The sequence below is a fragment of the Siniperca chuatsi genome, linkage group LG6 (assembly GCF_020085105.1).
Source record: "Siniperca chuatsi isolate FFG_IHB_CAS linkage group LG6, ASM2008510v1, whole genome shotgun sequence".
In the NCBI taxonomy this organism is placed as follows: Eukaryota; Metazoa; Chordata; class Actinopteri; order Centrarchiformes; family Sinipercidae; genus Siniperca; species Siniperca chuatsi.
The window spans coordinates 2,104,076-2,124,954 of NC_058047.1; the positions used below are offsets into that span (position 1 = coordinate 2,104,076).

The 20,879-nt window shown below is 41.4% G+C and overlaps 1 protein-coding gene across 3 annotated transcripts in view; it reads left to right on the forward strand.

The window, feature by feature from the left end:
• Window positions 1-20,879, forward strand: part of LOC122878294 (phosphodiesterase 4D interacting protein) — a 106,042-nt gene that overhangs the window by 37,752 nt on the left and 47,411 nt on the right. For all 3 annotated transcript variants that reach the window (XM_044200911.1, XM_044200910.1, XM_044200913.1), the window contains exons 4-5: window positions 13,371-13,481; window positions 17,197-17,273. In XM_044200911.1, coding sequence (XP_044056846.1) covers window positions 13,371-13,481; window positions 17,197-17,273 — 188 coding nt within the window. The remainder of the gene's footprint in view (window positions 1-13,370; window positions 13,482-17,196; window positions 17,274-20,879) is intronic.

The following is a 20,879-nucleotide window of genomic DNA, read 5'->3' on the forward strand; positions in this document are numbered from 1 at the left end:
AGATCTGCAGAAATCAAGTCTTTCCAGTACAAGCGCCAACAGTCAGCACACACATGCAGCGCCTGAAAGATGTTTGATATTGTGGCTACAACTTTTCTGCCAGTTCTGTACAACAAAAACTTTGTTGCTGACAAGCAGCCAACACCATGGCCAAAAGCTGAAGCCAGTGCAGAGGTGTCTTAAGATGCACTGCCACTAACAGCCACTAGATGCTGGCACCAACAAAGCTTTGACATTATTATCCCAGCGATGTTGGCGCTTGAAGAAAAGTTTCTGGCTTTCTTTCTTGACAGACAGGTGTCTGAGTCAGCATTATTGTAAAGTAGGGAAGTGGAGTTATTTTGAGTGCGCAGGTTTTCAGAAGTAAAGGTCCTGTTTATTTTCTACGCAGACAATGTGAGGTGACTGACAGTTGGAGCTCTTCGAGTCTTGGATGGACATGGAATTCTCCTGGTTGAATCATCAGTACAAAAGATGAACAGCTGTGTTAGAAAGTATCTGGTTCTTTGATTAAAAACTCAGAGGTAGCCTGTGGACATAAAAACTAAGGAAAGAAGTCAACTACGACTCCCAAGGTGCATTTCAATAAGAAACATTCAATCACAGTTTGCTGAAGCTAAAGATTGTGCTTTTATTGAAATCAGATAAAACATTCAGTGCTTTAAATCAGTTCCTTTTCTGATTCTGGATCAGTTTGGGTTGAATTCCAACACTATGGTGACATGTTTTGTTCCCATATGCAACAACAAAGCGTATGCATTTGCTACAGTCCTGATTCACACTTCTTACTGGCTTCTTATCTATAACAATGGCAACTGAGGCTCGTGGGTATCGTAGTGTTTAGAGCCATCCACCAAAACTAATGGAAAATTTCTGAGAAATCATAAGTTGAATTTAATGGCCAAAACACAAACCTATGCGTAAATTATCTGGGAGACACCTGTGTTTCTCTCTATGGGTTTGTCACTGTGAGCAATGAATTAGTGGAGCTTTAAACTCTGTGTAACCTCATTTCATCTTAGAACCACTGAGACTTGTTTTGAACCGCTAACAAGGCAAGTGAATAGATCAACCCGAGACTGTATGGCTGGAATTGTTGACCAGGGTCACTGATGGTGATGGCTGCCATGTTTCTGCTTTTTGATAGGTGTCCTGGCTTCACTTGTTGAGTAGAACTAAGCAGCGTCTCAAATTGTGTTGTAAAATCCATACAGTCTTAAGTGGTAAGGTATCAAATTTTGCAGTGATTAGCTTGCAAGCTTCAATCAGCTCCTAGGGAAAGGTTATGAAACAGGATTATGATTTTCTGTCTGTTCTGTATTAGGTGATGTGTGTATTTAGACTCAATTAGGAGGCTATTGATCCTACCGGGGGCAGAGAAGACGAAGAAGAAGCAGAGACAGAAAGAAAGAAAGAAAATGGTCGCCTCTGATAGATTCTCTCTCTGTGGGTGACAAATCCGAGCTGTGATGTAAAGAGGTGCGTGTGGGCGGTTTGTGTTTGAATCATCTGGCTTATAGTGAAGCGTGTCTGTGAGATAAAGACAAATGAAGGGAGAGATTTCCAGGGCAGACCCGGAGGAGCGCTGGTTTGACAAATACAAGGTTAAGAGCCAAAACTTTTATATCTGGGTGTTCATTTTGTACTGTCATTTTGGATCAAAGATGAAAACGAGGCATCCGAAATATGATACGAGTTACGACACACGTGGACTTTTCTTACACATCGAGTCTTCAGATGTCGAACAAATGAATGAGTACATGTCGAGCTGTCGCATCAATGAAAAATGAAGGGAATCAAACCAGGAAAACAGACCCAGACCAAAAGTACTGGTCTGTCCACATACTTTTGACCATATAGTGAATTCTGTCTCCTTCTTGCTTTCTATTTCTTTCACTCTCCTTAAACCTCATTCTAAATTCCCCCTTGACTCCTCCCCTGTCTGACAGAGGGCTGACTGCATGAACCATACAGAGCGGGAGGGAGTGTGATTGACGGTGTGGTCGTCGAGATAGCGAGAGAATACTGCATGATGAGAATACTACGTCTTTGCTCTGCAAGGAATATGTGCCTTCCCATTGGTTGGAGACCGTGATTCCTTCATACAGATGAAATAAGAGCACACACTCTACATACAGTATGTTTGCTGCTTAGACTCTGGTTTTAATATGCTCATACGCATTTGTAAGGGGTTTGCTGTTGCCGTTTTAACAGTGTAAACTTGAACATATTCAATACAGTAGATGGTGGAAGCACAAACTGATACTTTCAGCATCCTACAGGAGTTATATTATACAGAAAATAATATTAATAGCAATCAGTGTGTGCAGAATGCAAAAAAATTACCCATTACACGTCAGAACTTAGTTTTCGCGTACATAAATTATTAACATGTACATAACTTGCAGATGATTTGCTTGTAAGTTTGATCTGGTGGGGTCAGAGCTTATGGGGGTAAATGTATGCACACAGATAATCTGTTCACGCTGTTTAATCATTTCAAAATAAATCTTTTGTCTGCCACAGTTTATTAATCCTTGTGCTGTCTTTTGCAATCTGCATACCAGCTTCTCATCTGTGATTTCCAATCAATATTTTTTTTTTCCTCGAGACCCCTGCCATTCTCCAAAGATTCCCTTTGTTTTGCCAGCTTTCTTGAAATTCACATTGCTAGGGCTGCCTCTAATGATTATCTAGATAATCCGTTTTATTTTCAGTGGAAGTTTTGTCCATAAAATAAAATGCAAATTGTGAAAAATGCTCATCAGAGCCAAACATGTTTTGTCAGAAAGCTTAAGATATTAAGATAAGATATAAGCAGTAAATCCTCAGCTAGGAGAAACTGGAACCAGAGAATGTTTTACACTTTGGTTCATAAATGACTTAAATGATTAACTGATTATCAAAAACTGTTGTTGATTAATGTTCTCATTTGATTTAATCAACTATTGCAGCACAAACATTTGTACATTTGGATTTACATACAGATATGCACACACTCGACAAACATATAAACACATTAGCCCCCTGCTGTTAAGTGCCCCCCCTTCCTCTATTGATCTTTATCTTTGTGTTGATCCCCTTACCGTCAGTCCTTGGATGAGGTAATTTCCTGTCTGTCTGACTCACAGCGCTCACACCTCTGAATGAAGGAGGATGGAGGGATGAAGGAGGGATGGAGGCAGCGCTGTAAAAGAGTGTCGGGTGTCAGTTCTGCGTCCAGAAAAAGCTGTTTGTTGGCTCAGATTTCAGATTTTTTCTGCCTCTTGTCTTCCTCCTGGCAAAACACAGCGCAATTAATATTCAGATATTCTTACAGGGGTGAGATGTCAACATGTCTACAGGCTCAGGAATGTTCATGCATGCCCCCCCATCGCACACACATACAGATGAATATTTACTGCAGACTCACAACATCCCTGGAAGCCTTCATTCTGTAAACTTGGACATTGACACACAGGTTGCACTGACCCGTCAGTGTTGAATTGACAAAGTTTCCTCTTTGGCAGGCCGGTCGGACTCAAAGCCAGCAGCAGCAGCAGCATCAGCAGCAGCTGTGTTTTAGCCCCAGGAGCTGCCTGAGTCCAGGCCCCGCTCCCCTCTCTCTCCCCCCTCCCTCTCTGGGAGTATCACACTGCATCATCAACCCAAGCTCCGGGCTCCGGGCCATCCGTCACAGCCTGTGCTCACTTCCGGGGGTCAGGTATCTCAGACAGCCTGGGTCAGGAGGGGAAGTGGTGCTGGAACATATGATCCTTATCCAATGAGCGTGCTCCCGCAGACCTGGAGTCAGTTCCAGCCTTTTAAAGTCACCCGTCCTGTAAAATTGGACCTGCCCGGCTTGGGTTCCACCTGGTAGAGAGTGATCTTTGTGTATCTAGTGAAGGTACTCGGTGTGATATAAAATACAGTCTTTGTAGCGATGGATGGGCCCTCTTGATTAGCCCCAGAGGGCCTTTCAGTCAGGCAGCAGGGATAAATGACCCAGGCTGCCCTGAATCAGATACTATATTTATGACTCCCTGCTCCGTACAAAATACATGACATCAGTTGTGGTTTAAACTGAAATAGACCGTTAACTCCACGCACACTATGGTAGCTCTGACCTTTTAGCCTGCGAATGTTTGGTCATGAATAGAAAACTGGTTTCCACTGCAGGGTCAAACCAAGGCCTCGTCATATTTAATGCTTTCTTATTTTTCTGTGATTCTCAATTTAAGAGACAGCTGTGTATTGAACTTCAGTTTCTGAGAACCAGCTGATAGCACAGAGTTTTGAAAACGTAACGAAGTACACAAAGGTGGCACTGATTGCTTGGTCAGATTCTAAGTCTAAATTCAATTCTCTAAAATCTGCATATAGCTGTTTGAGCCATTTTAACACTGAAAGCCTCTGCAGGAAATGTAGCCTGACCTCTGAGCTGCTGTTCACATCTCTGATATTATTCAGTAATTCGGCAGGCCAAACCAAGCCACAGCTTTGTAGGTGGGATTAAGAATGGAAGTGTTGTCCTCCTCTGAGTGTGGATGAGACTGACACAGCTTGCACAGGCTGTTTATAAGTCGACTTATATAAGAACACTTAAATCAACATATTTCTTTGATTTCCGTGAAAGATGTTAACTGGTTTGACGGGTGATTAGAGGTGTTTTTAGTTGTGGACCTGCTCCCTAACCTCAGTTACTGTAACGTCATTAGTTGTGCAGGAAGCTGCAAAATTCAGATTCAAAGCAGAAATGTTCTGGTTTCCTCAGGTCATGTAGAAACACAATGAAAAGTGGGATAAAACAGCAGAGTACACTGACATGTATCCTAAAACCTTTCTGTGATCTCTGCTGCATAGCTTTATAGCGCTAAACAGGTTTTGCTTGTTATTTATGTCTGTTGCTTCCTCCCCAAACAACTACAATGTGATTTCATTCAGAACTGCATGTCAGCCGAGATGATTTGCCGGCAGGGTTTGGTTTCATATAAATGAGCAGCGCTTTTGATCCTGTGTTATAAAGTAGAGTTGGCTCTGGCCCTCGCTTGTCCCTGCTGTGGCGAAGAGGTGAATAATCCACTTCCAGCTCAGGCCTCGCTCCGCAGCCACAGTGTGTATCTGAATGTCTGGAGTCAGTGTGTTTCTGTGTGCAGTTAAAGAGATTCAGATCCTGTTTTGCTTCATGCCTCTTGTTCTCTTGGCATCATTAAAGCAAAACAATGGCGCTCAGAGTAAATAGCCATGGAAACGCAGAGAGGGCTGCAGCTAAACACTGAGGCCAGCCAGGGGTTTTTCAGCCGTGTGACCTGCTCTTTCCCACTGAAACCGCCGCCGCAGCCTGCTCGCAGCACACTCATCTTGACCTCTTCTTGATGTGCAACACTTTGTTTAGTCCCCGCTGTGCACATTATGGGATGTGCAGTATGCTTTTACACAGTATCAAACCCATCTTAGAGGGGTGGAAAATAAGATGTGTGTAAATGCACTTGAACTTAATGTGTTGATGTGTTGGAAGCTAACGCGTCACACAGTCGGGTGTTTCTTTGTTTGTGTTGTCGGTTCTTTTTCACCACATTGAAGTTGGCAGACAGGCTGGAAAAGGAATCGAAGCGGCCTTCGTACCGAAACCCTCTACTCCATCGGTGCAGTTTCATCCCAAAAAACCCTGATGGGAGGCTGGCACTGAGCTAAAGCCTCCCTACCAATCGACCCTCCACTGCCACCTCCTTCGCACCACACCATCCTTCACTCACATACAGCTGCTGCCACCACATCTGGGAATGATTTTTATCCAAACCAAAGAGTGAGGGAAAGTGAGAGGAGGCAGATGAAGTCTACATCCAGATATCTTCCACCCCCTGTAATGTCTTTTGTCTCTAACTGTTGTGACACGTACAGATCTGTACTTGTTAAAAGTCTCCCGAGATGCTCTGTTTACTTTGAAGTTCATGTAGTTCCCATTAGACTTATTTACTGGTGAAAACTGCTCATTAGCTCTGATATATTTTGTTGCCTTGTGGTTTGAGCTAACTGAGCATCCTGTGGGGGGCGACTTGCACATTGTTGATTTTGCAGCTGTAACTGTTTCTTGACTGATAGCTTCACCAGACACATGATGGTGCTTGGATCATGAGGTTACCAGTGCACTTAAAGTCTGTGATCTACAGATGGGATTTCTGAACGAGGTTTCTTTTAGTCGTGAAATCATGTTGATGTTGTTTTAATAAGATTTGTATCTTATTTCTGTTCAATCAAGATGAAGTCAGATAAGGTTGAGATTTGTATTCTGTCAGACATTTTAATATCTCTTGTTGTATTAGACCATTGTGGACAATGTTGCTAATCAATAAGCAGGACTGTTATATAGAAAAATATTTATAATAATATTTATATTTATATTTATTTATATTTAAAATATTTATTTTGCATCAAAGTAATGCAGTAGGTGGATTTTTGAAGTATTTATTTCAACAGGCATTCTCATCTGGTTATTCTTATCTGTAATTGATTCCTTAATTGACTTTCTATGAAATTTACTATATCATTATTTACATTATAGCAACACCATTATACTGTATACAACTACATACAGTATACCATTACAGACTTTATCACCCACCTCCAATACATACACAGTTTTGGTCAACGTGATTGTAGAAGGAAAAACAGTCCGCTTTAAAGGAATACTCCGCTGAAAATCTGTTCTGCTTCAAACTATTACCCGTTATAGTCTTGAAAGAGCTCAGATTGCAGATATATGTAGCTGTAGATTCCTAAAGCAACAGTTTTTCAGCAAAAAAAAACAGCATTAAAATTCAATAGACTTCTTAAACCGCTGCTGCTGTATTATTCACCGCTCCACTGTACACCAGTGTGTTTACTAGGTTCAAAACATTCATAATTTCACCAAAATATGGCTTAATACACAGCGACAGTTTGCCACTAGAACGGGCAGCTGTTCATTGTTTGCACCTGTGCTTGTTTATGTTGGTTCCAAACAACAGATTTAAACAGCTAATAAAGCTGATAAATGGCATAGTTGCATTGGAAAGTCTTATATTGTTTCCTACACCAATTTGAAGTAATTTGTTGCAGCATATGCACTAATAAAGTTTGATTAGTAATACTGTCCATTGTTTATTTAGAGCTCCACTTCTCTTATATGTTCTCATATAATCTGAATTACGCTTACATTTAGATAGCTGTAACTAAGTTTATTTGACATTCTGCGTGATTCAGCCTGTAGTTCATCACATCGCTTTGTGTTTTGGTCGGGTTGGTTCGGGCCCTGACGCCCCTCAGCAGGCTTTCCTTTGGAGACAGTCAGTCTTTAAATTTTCTGCTTGATACATTTTCCTAATAAATACATCTCAAACACTGAGCTGTACTTTCTCTGAACGCCAGCCCAACTGTTTTGTACATCATTATGAGCCTTGTGGTGTGAGGAGAAATGATTATTCACTGGAAAATGAAATGGAAATAAATATAGTTCCATCTAAGAAAAATAAATTGGGTTATTTTACACACTTGTTAAAAGTTGCTTGATGTATTTAGCTTCAGTTTTTGTTAACAGTGTGAGAACAGTAGCACGTGGCCTTCTCTCCCTTGTTAATCTATTTTATTTTTTATGAACATTTGCAGTGAACCTCAATTATATGGATTCAGTGTGTGTGGTCAGAATGAATGCGGCTCACAGTCTCTGTGCCATACTCACTAATAACAGCAGTGTGACCTCTGAAGTCTGCAGTAGTCAGCTGTCTGGGTGATTTAAGGCTCTTTCAAATCTTCTCACTCCATCGTATTGCTTTAAATGTAGAAGAAACCGGTCTGTGCTGTGAACACACACAACGCTCTTTTTCTCACAATGTTCAATCTAATTTAAAAGTGTCACTTTGGTTGAACCGTATTAGTCATGTTCACCTGTCGGTTTGTCTACTCTCACCGCTCTCGTACTGTTTTCGGCTGCAGCAGGCGGCTGTGTTCAGAGAAGAAGCTGTAAAAAGCCACCGAACACTACCTGCTCAGCAGCAAACAGCAGACAGACAGTCAGAGAGCAGCTGGTGAACACAGCGGAGCATTTAGCAGCTGAAGAGCCAGATATTTCCCTCAGGAGCTGCTGGAGACCCAACAGAGTTAAAAGAGAGTGAATATTGGACTTAAATTCATCAGGTGACACAAACACGACTCCAAATGAATGCTCATGTTGTTCCGCAACTGCTGGATGTGTGAATAAGCAGCTGTTTGCTAAGAAATTCAATATATCAACTTAAAAGGTGATGATGTGTCAATGTTGTGTTCACAACTTGTTTTCGCTGCCCCCGAGTGGCCAAAAAAATCAGTTGTTGCAGGTTTCAGGTGTGTTCAGACACTATGAGTGCAGATTTGCCCATTTGAGTATTTGCGCAGTCCGTTTTTATTCGCCCCAAACAGTCAATGTACCAACTGTTTAGACATTAGCTGTAAGCTAGCTAGCAACACGTGCATCGACTGTGTGTGTGCTGACAGGTCAACCTTTGACTTATCTCCAAACTGACCAGGAACTCATTTTATTTTCCTCCAGATTTCTCTCCTTTTTCTGTTCTCTCCATATGTTCACAGACTGGAGTCATAAGGTCAAATCTTTTGCTTAAGCTGAAACCTTTTCAACTCGCACCGACGTGCCTTCCCTCAAATTGCGCTGCCCAGGGCTAGTTCGCATCCACGTGTGTCTTTGCATTGTATTAGTATGCAATCACTCGACATTTACAATTTGCTACACATTGAGTTGAACACAACTTTAGACCTTCATCATGTAGCTGATGGTCTATGACTTAACATCATTATTAAAGTGAGTATAATATTCTCAGGCGAAATTAGATTTGAATCAAAGTGAAGTACATCCAGGCAGCGAGCACAGGTTTTGGCCATGTCAGTTACTGAGCGTTAGAGGTGTTGGTAGGTGTATTTTTGAACTTTGGAGAGAGCAAGGCTAGGTGTTTCCCCCTGCTTCCAGTCTTTATGCTAAGCTAAGCTAACCACGTCCTGACTCTAGCTCTATACACAGACATGAGATTGGTATCGATCTTTTCATTTCACTCTCGTAAAATAAGTATATAAGCATACAGGTACCTTCCGAAATGCTGAACTATTCTGTTAAGGCACTATAAATTAAAATTACTTGATGTTGAATATATAAACTATGTTGCAGCATCCACCCAGTGTGCAGGTTTTATCTGGTTTCTCTACAGTGCGTCTCCCTTCTTTCTTTTTAATTAGCTCCTGGGGATATTTTTAGTGGCTCTCTTGACGATTTAATTAGGTTTACAAATGATAATTTTTAACTACCATGTCTACCGTGGACCGTGGCAGCACAATAAACACAATCAGACATTCCCCCTGCAGAATTGCATTAGGGGTTTGGCACTGCCAGAGAGCTCGGCTGGAAAATGTCGAGCTAGCTGGCATCAAGGAGCTCCTGTTACCGGTAAAGGGGGAAAACTCCCAGCGCTCTGCCAATCCAAAGCACACACACACACACACACTCACATACAAACTCTCAATTACACTCCTATTCCTGTAGAGGTGGTTTTTAAACCTTTCTCAACACAAAGATGTAGCAGTAGGCTGAGCTTTTTAGTAAACTGTTATGGCTGCCTCCCGCCAGGCTGCCATGGCAACAAAACAGCCATCAATGGTGCATGCAAGTGGACAGGAATGGGGAAAGGGACCGTGGAAAATATCTGAAATGGATCCTCTCTTGTGCCCAGATATTTCAGGTCCTTTCTGATTCTAAAAACGGGGTCCAAGTTTGTTCCCAAATAAGAGGACGCAGTGGGGTAGAAGTTTGAGTATTACGAGCCTGGAAAAATGTTCTAATGCTCCTTTTTTTCCCTTCTCTAGTATTGGATTATGCTCTGTTGCTGGAAAAGTCCTACAGAATTAGGATGATTTCATTTCACGGGCATGTCGTGCTGTAATAAATTCAGTCTTTTCTCTCTCTGCCTGACCTCTGGATGAGCTGCTGCGGTCGGCATCTCTTCTCCAGCTCTCATCGACGCAGATTGGTTTTCAGTTTTCAGTGTAGGTGATGCCCCCTCGATCATTTTGGCCAGTCGTGTGTGTGTGTGTGTGTAAGAGAGAGTGTGTCCAATTCAATCATTGATCACCTCTTACAACATGTGTCCCAAAGCAGACAACTACCCGTAAATCTCATCTGGTTTGATTTTTTGAAGAAATTATTGTGGTTTTGTGTTTTCAAACTCTGTCAAACTGAGATTGTTATAAAGTGTTGTCATCAGCAATATATTTTTGGATCATTCTCTCCTCCTGAATATTGGTTATTGACAAATAGCTCTGGCTAATGTGTTCAGTAGTCAGCCAATCATGGGGTCTCTGAAGACCTGTGGACGTGCTGTATGTGGACACCCGAACATTTCAGCCATATGTGCTTTAGTTTATCTAGTTGTTATAATAATAATAATAATAAAAATAATAATAATAAAACTTTATTTATAGAGCACTTATCAAAAGAAAGTACAAAGTGCTTCACAACAAGAGAAATAAAATACCACAAGTTCATCCCAAAGATGTTGGGGACAGGGTTGACGTCACACAGATGTCCACATAGTTTTGGACATAGTGTGTATTTAAAATGCACATGAGAGTAAGTTTAAGTTTCTGGTCTAGTTTCTCTGCCGACAGCTTCTCTTATTGCAACAGCAGTTCTTTGGGTTCAAAAAAGATGCATTTTCTGAATGAATGAAGCGGGTGTGTTCAAGCGAAAAGAGGGTGTTACGTTGCTTTTTAAAGATTGCTCTTCTTTTTGTGTGACATAAGGCTTCACACAGTGCTGATTTTACACCCAAATCCAGTGGTAATCCCTCTGTTTTTACTGTGTAAAGGCTTCAGTGTAGCAGTTATTCTTAGATCCAAATCCACACTTTTTGCAGTTTTGTTCCCACATCCTACAAGCCATAATTCATCTGTTCAGATTTTAGAAAAGGCTAAAATTGCTGCCAATAAATGGGACTAGCACAAAATTAAATGTAAGGAAAGTGACAGCTATCTTTGCTTTATTGACAGATGTGGGCCCTACGAGAAACAGATGTGTGGTTATTTTACACACATCTGCAGGTCTATATCAGTGTTACACTAAATGGAAATTAAAGGAAACACTAAGAAAGTAGTGTTAAATATAATAGACAGGGAAAACGTCCATTAGAGGCCCATGGAGGTCTTAATCCAGCCAGGATTTTATGCAAGTGTGTGTGTTTGTGCAGTTTTTTGTTTGTGTCTTTAATTCTGTATACATAAGATGCAAACTATCTGCATATACGCTCTCTTCTATTTGAGTATAGCTCTTGTGTGCATGTATGTGCAGAATGTGAATACAGCATGTGTTCCTGCATTCAGCCATATGCTCGTGTGTAGTTGTAATCTGCAGTCAGTCAGTCTCATACTGTGTGCCAGCACATTGGACGGCCCTGCATGTGGGATCAGCGTCTCCCAGCGCAGCATTCCTCAGTGACAGCCGCAGGGCAACGGCTTCTTTAAATAGCCTCCGGATCGCTGCCGTTCTCTCAGAGATCTGCAGAGATGTTGGAATTTTTCGGAGCTCAGGTAGAGCGTTAGCGCCTCCCTGTGGTCAGAGACTGATTTGTCCCATGAGATGTTTACAAGGATCATACTCAGGAGTTTAGAGCAGTCTTATTGCATGGAATTGGCTTTTTTCTGCTTATTTCATCGAGAGGATTCTTAGGTGAGGCAGCTTACATGGAAGAAGTTTCCTAACTTTCACAAGTTAGAAAACTACTAAACATATTAGTTCATTTCCTAATATGTTTAGTTTTGGTCATTTGCAGACGACAAGACTAATTTTAACCTAGACATCTAATGCAAATCACCAAATCAAAGCTTTACTGAGACATTGCCATCTCACTGTTCCTCACTCCAACAAAATGATGCGCAATGCAGATGCACATGTTTTGTTTTTTAGTGTAAGTTAATTCAGAGTTTTTTTTAATGTTGTTGCTGTCTTTTCTGAACTCTTTATGAATTCTCCATCCCATCTTTCCTCGACCATATGACCAATTTTCCTTCAAGGTCAAAGGAAGGTGGTGAAAAGGAAAAGGGGACCATTTGGATTCTTCCAGCCCTGCAGTCTCCTTGTTCTCTCTTACCACTTGTCTTCTAACTCTGTATTTGTGGTGCTTCCAACAGCTGTCACTCACACTCCAGTTAAATTAAACTGCTCAACAGCTGTCCTCTAAAGGCCTCGTTCTTGTCGTGTTATTAGATCATATACTGCTCACGTCTTTGTGTAGGGTGGTTTCTGTTAACCGTGATGGAGCCGTCAGGTTTTCCACTGGCTGTAATACTTACACCTATCGATATTTTGTATTTAACAAAGCTCCACTGGTGCTGGTACTATGTATTTTAAACAGCTTGCATCACATCGTTCTTCATGTTTAGTCATGTCATAAATATCAGTACAAACATAATGCCTCAGTTGCCTGAATGATTTTTTTCGTCATCAGGATGAATTTTGTCATGTTGTCAGTGCCTTTTTCTGTCACCTCTATGTTTAAGGTTCGGTAAAGTTTAGGCAACTAACACTACTTGGTTAAGGTTAGGGGAAAATAATGGTCATGATTAAAAAAAAAATCAATGCAAACAGCTGTATGCAGTGCCCATCCATTCACTCCCGACGAGGTTTTTGCAGCACGGCAACACCACACTTCACCCGCCTTTGCTTTTGGGAGACAGCAGTCATTTTTTTTTATTTTAACAAAATGACCAATGCTGTCATTTTTCTGATGACGACAGTCTCCTTCGATCTCAAGCCAACGGTCTTAATTAAACGAAGGTCAAACTGAAGAAACTGATCAAGTCTCCCGCACATTCACAAGTCTGAATGTTAAGAGGTTCCTACAGCAGCTCAGCACTTGTGCCTGTTATCAACACACACACACACACACACACACACACACACACTCTCTCCCAATCTCAGATTCTTGGCATGACTTCCTCATGGTAAAAAAGGAAACACCCCCTTGCCCTTCGCCCCCCTTCCACCTCCCATAATCCCCTCCTGCCTGCCTGTGTGCCATCCCCGACCCTCCTGTAACAAATCCAAACTGAGAGGAGCTCGTGTCCACTTTATGTTTTGAGCACGACTCTGTTCTTGTTCCAGCCTGTTGATGTGTGACAGCAGCAGACAGCAGAGACCTGATCTGTGTTCTGTATCATCAGGATAGTTTGATTCTTCAGTCAGACAGCTCTGTTTCTCTTCAGCCCTGTCTTTAAACATATTATGCCGTACTAAATGGGGGGCTGCAATGCCCCCTACAAAAGAGCCACCTGTCATCATGTCTAACCCTGGTTTCTGTGGTTGCCGCACTATCTCGCAGCACCTGAACGACCTGAAGAAGGAGAACTTCAGCCTGAAGCTCAGGATCTACTTCCTGGAGGAGAAGATCCAGCAGAAGTTTGAGCAGAGCAGCGATGACGTGCACAAGAGGGTGAGTGAGAAATCGGGACTGAATGGACTAATGATACATGCAGGAAATCCACTGTGTCTGCATGCACTAGATGCATGTCTGTAGTTATCTGCTTTACAGTGCAGTCAGCCTGGTTGTTTTCGGAGCTGCAGTTTTGTGTTTGACAGTTATTAGTACTGACAGCAGGTCTCGGGCTGCTCAGCAACAGTTCATACAAACTGTCAGTCATAAGTTTCTGCCTGTGAGGACGACTGGGCCTCAGAGAGGCTGCAAGCTACAGTTTGTCTCAGTATTTTCAGAGCAAACTCCGCGGCTGTTTAAGGCCTCTCAGCCACTGTGAACTGGAGTATTTTTATTTATCAGTTTGTGAGAATTAAGGCCAAATTATCGTAGAAAAGGTTTCAGTCGTAGTCGTCTAGACACTGTTTTCAGAATCAAGACGTTTCGGCTCCCATCCGGAAGTCAATCTCAATTGTGAAAAAATTGGACGGGAACTAGAAATTTAAGCTACTCTGTGTTACATAAGCCCCGCCCTCAGGAAGGAGTCTGCCTGAGTATCTGTTGATTAGCTAGTTTCACCTGAAACTGACCTAACTGTTTCCATGATGGCCCAGTAATCAGTAATCAGGCCTATTGTTTTCTGGCTGCACCTCCCTCATCACTGTTAAGTACCTGATTAGCATATGATTGGCGTGACCAAGGTGATAATACACTCTGGTAGACTTTGGGCAGATTAAATCTCAGACCACCATTTCTGTTCAAAGAGGGGTTCTCTTTTTTCTGAAAAATGGCTTCCTTGACGCCCCGTTCAAACCAACTCTTCTCTCTACTTAGAATCTCCACCTCGCTGTCTTCAAATGTGTGGTTTGTAGCTTTTAGAAGCTTTTTGCATCTAAAAGCTACAAACTAGTCCAGATGACTATGACTGAAACCTTTTCTACGATAGAACTCTCCTGGACGAATGAGGGACTACACCGTCTTAAGGCCATATTATATATTATATAAACCTAACACGGCAGCGGCGGATGGCCGCCCACCATTGAGTCTGGTTCTGCTCGAGGTTTCTGCCCCTTAAAGGAAGTTTTTCCTTGCCACTGCCGCCAAGTGCTTGCTCATGGTGGGATTTGTTGGGTCTCTGTAAATAATATTATAAAGAGTTCGGTCTAGACCTGCTCTGTAGGAAAAGTGCAATGAGATAACTTTTGTTATGAATTGGCACTATAAAAAATAAAATTGAATTGAATATTAAAATGAGCATGCCACGAATAAACAGTAACAATTCACTGTCAAAATTGCTGCATCAAAAGTATTTACATCTACTGTGACACAAACATGTTTGTTTCAGGGAAGTTTTGAACCTCCAGAGAACAAGATGATGGTGAGCCAGTTTGAACCACTCTGATATCAGCCGTGTCTATTATAGCAGGTAGATGAACTTGGTCGGTGGACAGAGGACAGGCTAGTCCATGAGCTCTGTATGGTGGTAACAGATGTTCAAGTTTTTAATCATGCAAATACTGAAACTATATTCCATCACAGGCTTCCAGTGCAGCACCTGTTTGCCTTAATGAACTGTAAGCATCTATTTATTAGAACATTTCTTCTGATTTTACAGCTAACTGGGTCTTAATGTCAAAATCTAGTACGGTTTTCATGAGCTGTATCAAAGAAAAATACATTTCAGACGTGTGAAAGCTGTTCTGTATGTACATACGTAATGTGTTGCCAGCATGATCTCATTCTGAGCTGTTCGCTGTTCCCGGAGGACCCTGTTTACCGTCAACAGTGCTCAACACTGTTTTCCTGCAGAAGGAAACATGACACCGCTGTAATGCATGAGAACATAAAACCTGGATGAAAAACAGTTGAAACTCATCTACTCCTTTTAAATAATGTGGGTTTTCCGAGTTAAAATTGAAAAAAAAACTTAATACAATGAGCTTTAAATACATTGTTTTGCCTGCCAGGACAGATGAAGGGCACAAACAGGCAATGTAGTGTATCTAAAGAGACTCACATGTCTGCTGAGAGAATGGTAGCCGACGGCTACTAGAGACCCAATGACCCACATTATGTTAGCCTGAGACCCCTCAGGCCTGCTGTTTGCATGCATGCGTGCACACTGCATGTGTGTATACATGTTGCACGTGAGTGCCCTTGCATGTCCGGTAGAAGCCGCAACACCTGTGTTGTGTGTCAGTATGTCAGTAATCGGACCTGCTGTACAGAAGGTCACTACAGGAGCACTGAACTGTAATTTCAGATTGAACACCACTGCAGGCAGATACCTGCACGTGAGCAAACTTACGGCCAGTTCGGTCCAGTTTGTTGCTGCGTTCAGAGCCAAAAGTTAAAAGTGGCAGTGTTGCTGGGTGCAGGGGAGGGGATGGAAGAGTGGTGGGTATTACACTGGGGGGATACAGCAGATACAGCAGGTGCTCATATCCCTACCAGCTATTTATAGTCCTACAGAGCTCCCTGAAATACAGGTCAGCACGTGCAACTTGGGAAGCTCATTTTGTGTCTCCCTGCGATACAGAACTCCATATGAAAAAATAATGATTTAAGGATGAATAGATAACATTGGAGATATGTTGGTTTTGCATGACATAATATAGGAAAGCAATGGTTTCCTCTGCCGAGTCCATTCATGTATTTACTATATTGGTACACCTTGGAGTGCATTATTATGCTAATACCAGGCTGTGTGTAACCGAAAGCTTGACAATATGATCTAAAATCTATGTCATAATTAATTGCCACAGTTGTTTTCATAAATAAATGCAACAATCAGTGCAGAAAGATGTATTTCTCATGCTGTTTGTGATTTGTTTGTCCTGAATAATACAGTAGGTTCACGTAGAGATTCTGGACTGGACTGGAGGCTAATTGATTGGTTAAACTTCTGGTTATGTGTCACTGGTTGTTGTCGCTTTTATCAGTTTAACTACGATGAATTCAGACAATTTATTTGTTGAAAATTGTAATATGAGTACACCTGATCAGTAGGAGTTTCATAATGTCAGTCATTCAGTAGATTAGAGTTTTTGCCCAGCTCTAGTGTAACTCATGATTTGCTTAGGTTCATTTCACCAATGAGTTTACTGACGATGTAGCATTAGTGTTGTTGCTATGGCTACCAGTAGTTTTAACTTCCTTGCACATGGACTGAAAATTATGACTAAACTGTTGACTGGAAATACGTTTTAGGTCAGAAACCGAAATCCGAAACTAGTATTCTCTGTGGCCTTGATATGAATCAGTGTATGATATCAGACCAGCCATCACCTGGGGTTGTCATGATATATCCAGCCATTTTCCATAAAGACTTTGTGTTTTCTGAATTAGATTGCTCTATCCGAGTCAGGTTAACAACAAATGCCTCAACCTGGTCATCAAATCAAATCAAAGTTATTACTGTTCATTTTTCAAAATGCGCTTACATTTCTTCTGACAGGGTTTAGCTTTTCTTCTATAAATATCTCCTGAAAGCACAGCAAGTCGTCCCTGACCGGTTATAGGTCAGAAATATCATGATATGTGATCAAACCCTGCAAACACAGCTTTGACTGCTAGCTACTTAACATAGCTACATATATACAGCAGCAAAAACCTAGTTGGTGCAGAGAAGGGAGTGTAGAGAGGGAGGGACAGCTAAAGTTGTGACTTATGCATGTAATCTCTCTCTTCTTATCTGCAAGTTCTTCTTGTTTTGTTTAATTAATCTCTTTTCCAGAACATCGAGCTGAAGGTTGAAGTGGAGAGTTTGAAAAACGAACTTGAGGAGAAACAACAACTTCTGAACAAAGCACTGTGAGTATTCGACTTCTTCCTGCATCGATAACCACTGTGTTTCACATTTCTTCACACTCTCAGTGACCGTGATTATGTCCGTTTGAGAATCCGCAGGTCTTGAACTTCCAAATGTGTCCAAAAACCACTCACCCACAGAATATTACCTATAGAACCAAATATATTCAGAAGTGGTTTCAGATATTCAGCTGCTGATTTGTTGAAATGCCTTTAGGGAAACCTGACAGAGAACTACAAAAACACTCTTGTCATCGTAGTTTGATTATTTCCCATGAGTCCATCAGTACATCAGAGCCCGGCACCCTCGGGACCCGGCGGCCTCTCATCACACGCGAACTCGCTGGCCTGTAGACTCACCTAGCTATCACAACACGAACTAAGCTCTGAGGAATGCCATGTATGGACTCAGCACTGAAATGCCTTTGAAGAGGATGAAGTGGCTCTGTGTTCTGGGACGGAGGACGAAGAGGGGATGAGGGTGAGGGGGTGAGGGGCCGACCATGGGTTTGTTTTGAAGGGGGAGGGCGTAGAGAGTATGGGAGTAGGGAGAGTAAAGGGCAGAGGTGTCTTGCGGTTTGTTGTGTTGCTGAGTCGGGAACTATTTGAGCTCCAGCACCTGTCTGTGAGGCAGCTGTCCGTCTCGTAGTGTCTCTTCTTCTTCAGCTCCGCTCCGCTGCAGACTCACTCGCCAAACAGTAGGATGATACTGAGTCTGCAAACTGCAGAATATGTTCAATAACTTTCAATGTTTTTGAAAGTTTACTGCCTATGTTTTTCAAGTACTGTTATTCCAACAGTGTTTGAGCATGGAGCAAGAGTTTAGTTAAAGGGTCAGTTCACAAAAAAACAAACCATATTTTTTCACCTAATCCGAATAATACCTAAGCATGCAAACAGCCTTGGTTTAGATCGCTGTCCACAGTTTTCATCAGGACGTCTGTAGAAAGTAGTTTCAATGAAAACTGTTCACGACACGTTCTGTAGATTATGCAGAGTAACCTTTGAATTTCCATTCACCTTCGTTGTATTGTTGTGGATGCAGAAATCTCAAATAAAGATATCTCAAAACCTGGACAAATAAAACCACCTGAATGTACAGACACCATGTTTTTCGTAAATGTGGTGAACTGATCCTTTAAGGTCAGGTTAGGTTGAGGCAAATAAACTAGTTGGTTTGGAACAGGGAAAGTCTTCATTTTTTAATATTTAGTCAAACAAACGCTGACTGCTGGATGAACACCACTTTTCACTGAGATATATGAATGTCACACTGCTTCTTGCACTGACACGCAATGTTGGCATGAGATTAGTGCTGCAGTCATCCAATATGAATGTACTTTCAAAGACACTGGGCTGTCTATACAACGCATCGTTTTTTTACTGACTTGTTGAACTGTGGAGATTTTCATTTTAGAAAATATTATATTTGCTCTCACTGGCATTTTGGCAATATCCACTCAAGTGTTCCTCCATAACCTAGTTTTCATTTGTACCAGCGGGTCCAGCTTTTGTTCTCACAAAATGCTGTATGAGTGCACACAGATGAAATGATGAAAGGTAGGGAAAAGAAGAGCTGGTGACTCCTCAGATTATGGCATGTGTGTGTTGTCACCCACATTTTGTACATTTTGAAACCTTTGGATTTGGGATCAACAGTTGAATGAGTTTGTTTTATTGATTTGTGTCGTAGTTTTCCCATTCATCATGCTGAACCCCCTCTACACTTATGTGCGTAGAGATGGTGCAGAGAATCAGCACGTCAAAATCCTTTTCCTAGTAGATGGATGCAGGAAAAACACCATTAGCTCAGTTACACAGTGTTATCATGCAGTATAGGCAGCAGTTAGTTCAATCAGTCAATTCAGCACTTTGTCAAAATAATGAAAAGGGGCGAAGATTCCAGCTTTTGAGGAGAGTAAATGTTTGCATGTTTGAGTGGAGTTTGGGGTCAGTGCTGAGGCATTTTCTCTCTCTCTCTGCCCTGCTGTTTCATAAATAAACTCTCTGGCCACAGTTTATCATTAGAGCTATTAACAGAGCCTGACTGATAGATGTGAGGAGGAAAAGCGGAGTGTGACCTTCTGGCTGTCGAAGTTGCTGAGTGGTGGAGCAGTGACAGACTGGCTTCATCATAAAAATCCCAGAGAGAGACATTTCCCTCTGGAATCCATGTTTCCTTTCCCCTGGAGACAAAGTTCACTCTGTTTAAGTCTTTTGTTATTTCTTCTGTCTGTTTGTCTGCAGGAGATCCCAAAATTCTGTGAACAGATATCAATTAAATTTGGTTGAAAGTTAAGCAATGAGCCAGGAAATGAGCGGTTCGTTTTCAGTATGGATCCAGATCCAATATCATCGCCATGTGGTCTTTTATAAAGCCAGGTTTTCCCACATTGTTTTATAGCAGAGGTGGGCCACCTCACCCGAACTGCAGACCACCTCGGATAACATCATAACAAATGGAAACAAATAAATAAATCAATAATAAAGAAAACATAAATTGCAGGGGAAAAGAGCAGAGGTACTATTTCACAAAGCAAATGCCACATATTTAATCATCAATCATTCCATCATCTACTAATCAAATTGAATCTGGGCGGTTTAACACCCCTGCGAAACAATTTTCTGAGGGAAACCCATTTTTAATTTGGTTGCCTGTTTTTTTCACCACATTGTGTGCAGATCCCATCAAATTTGGTTCATTACATACTTGGATAAGCCTGAAATGTATTATTATTATATTTTTTTTCATTTCATGCCATTTCTCTGTAACTGGTTCAATCAATCACTCAATCAAACGTAATTAGTATAGCACCTTTCAAACAGGAGAGCTCCGTTCACAGTGTTTTACATATGATCTTGTGGGTGTGGCCGATTTGACATAAACATATAGTGCCGTTGCACCATTCATCGTTATACAAAGCCTGAATATCTTCAAACAGGCTTCATGGCCTCATTTGCATGATTGTCTATCACAATGAAATTATTTAAATAATAAAGCGCAGAGGATTGTACAGGCGCTATCTGAGTCCTTTCTAGTTTGCTTTACTTGAGTTGGTTTACAGTCAAGAGAAAGAGGACACATTTTTGGGAAATGGCTGAATTCTGCATTATCAGCAAAACACTCAACAATTGATACCAACATGTGTTAGATTTGTAATATTTAAAGCACATGTTCTATGTTCTACTGTGACAGAGTGACTCAGTGACAAAACCAAGGCCAATTCAAGAATAACGTCCTATAAAACTCATGTTGCTTCTTCTACATTATGACCTTGTGAGACAAGTCTGTGAGTCTTTTGGGAAAGTCTCCTGTTAATGACACGCTGATCTAATTGACCAGACGTGAATAAATCATGAGCGTCTGTCGTCTACATGGAAAAGGAAGCCGAAGAAATAAACCCGTCTGCCTCTGAAGTCAGCTGTTTTTATTGAATACATTTATTATTTACTGACTTTATGGTCTCTTCAACCAACATCTTCATTGGCTTCAAAAAGAAAGATTTCAAAACATTTATTTTAAGACATGTTATGAATACAGTTAACGAATACAGTCCATACAGTTTACAGTTTAGTTGCCATTGCTTTAAATAACGTTTGTTAATGTAG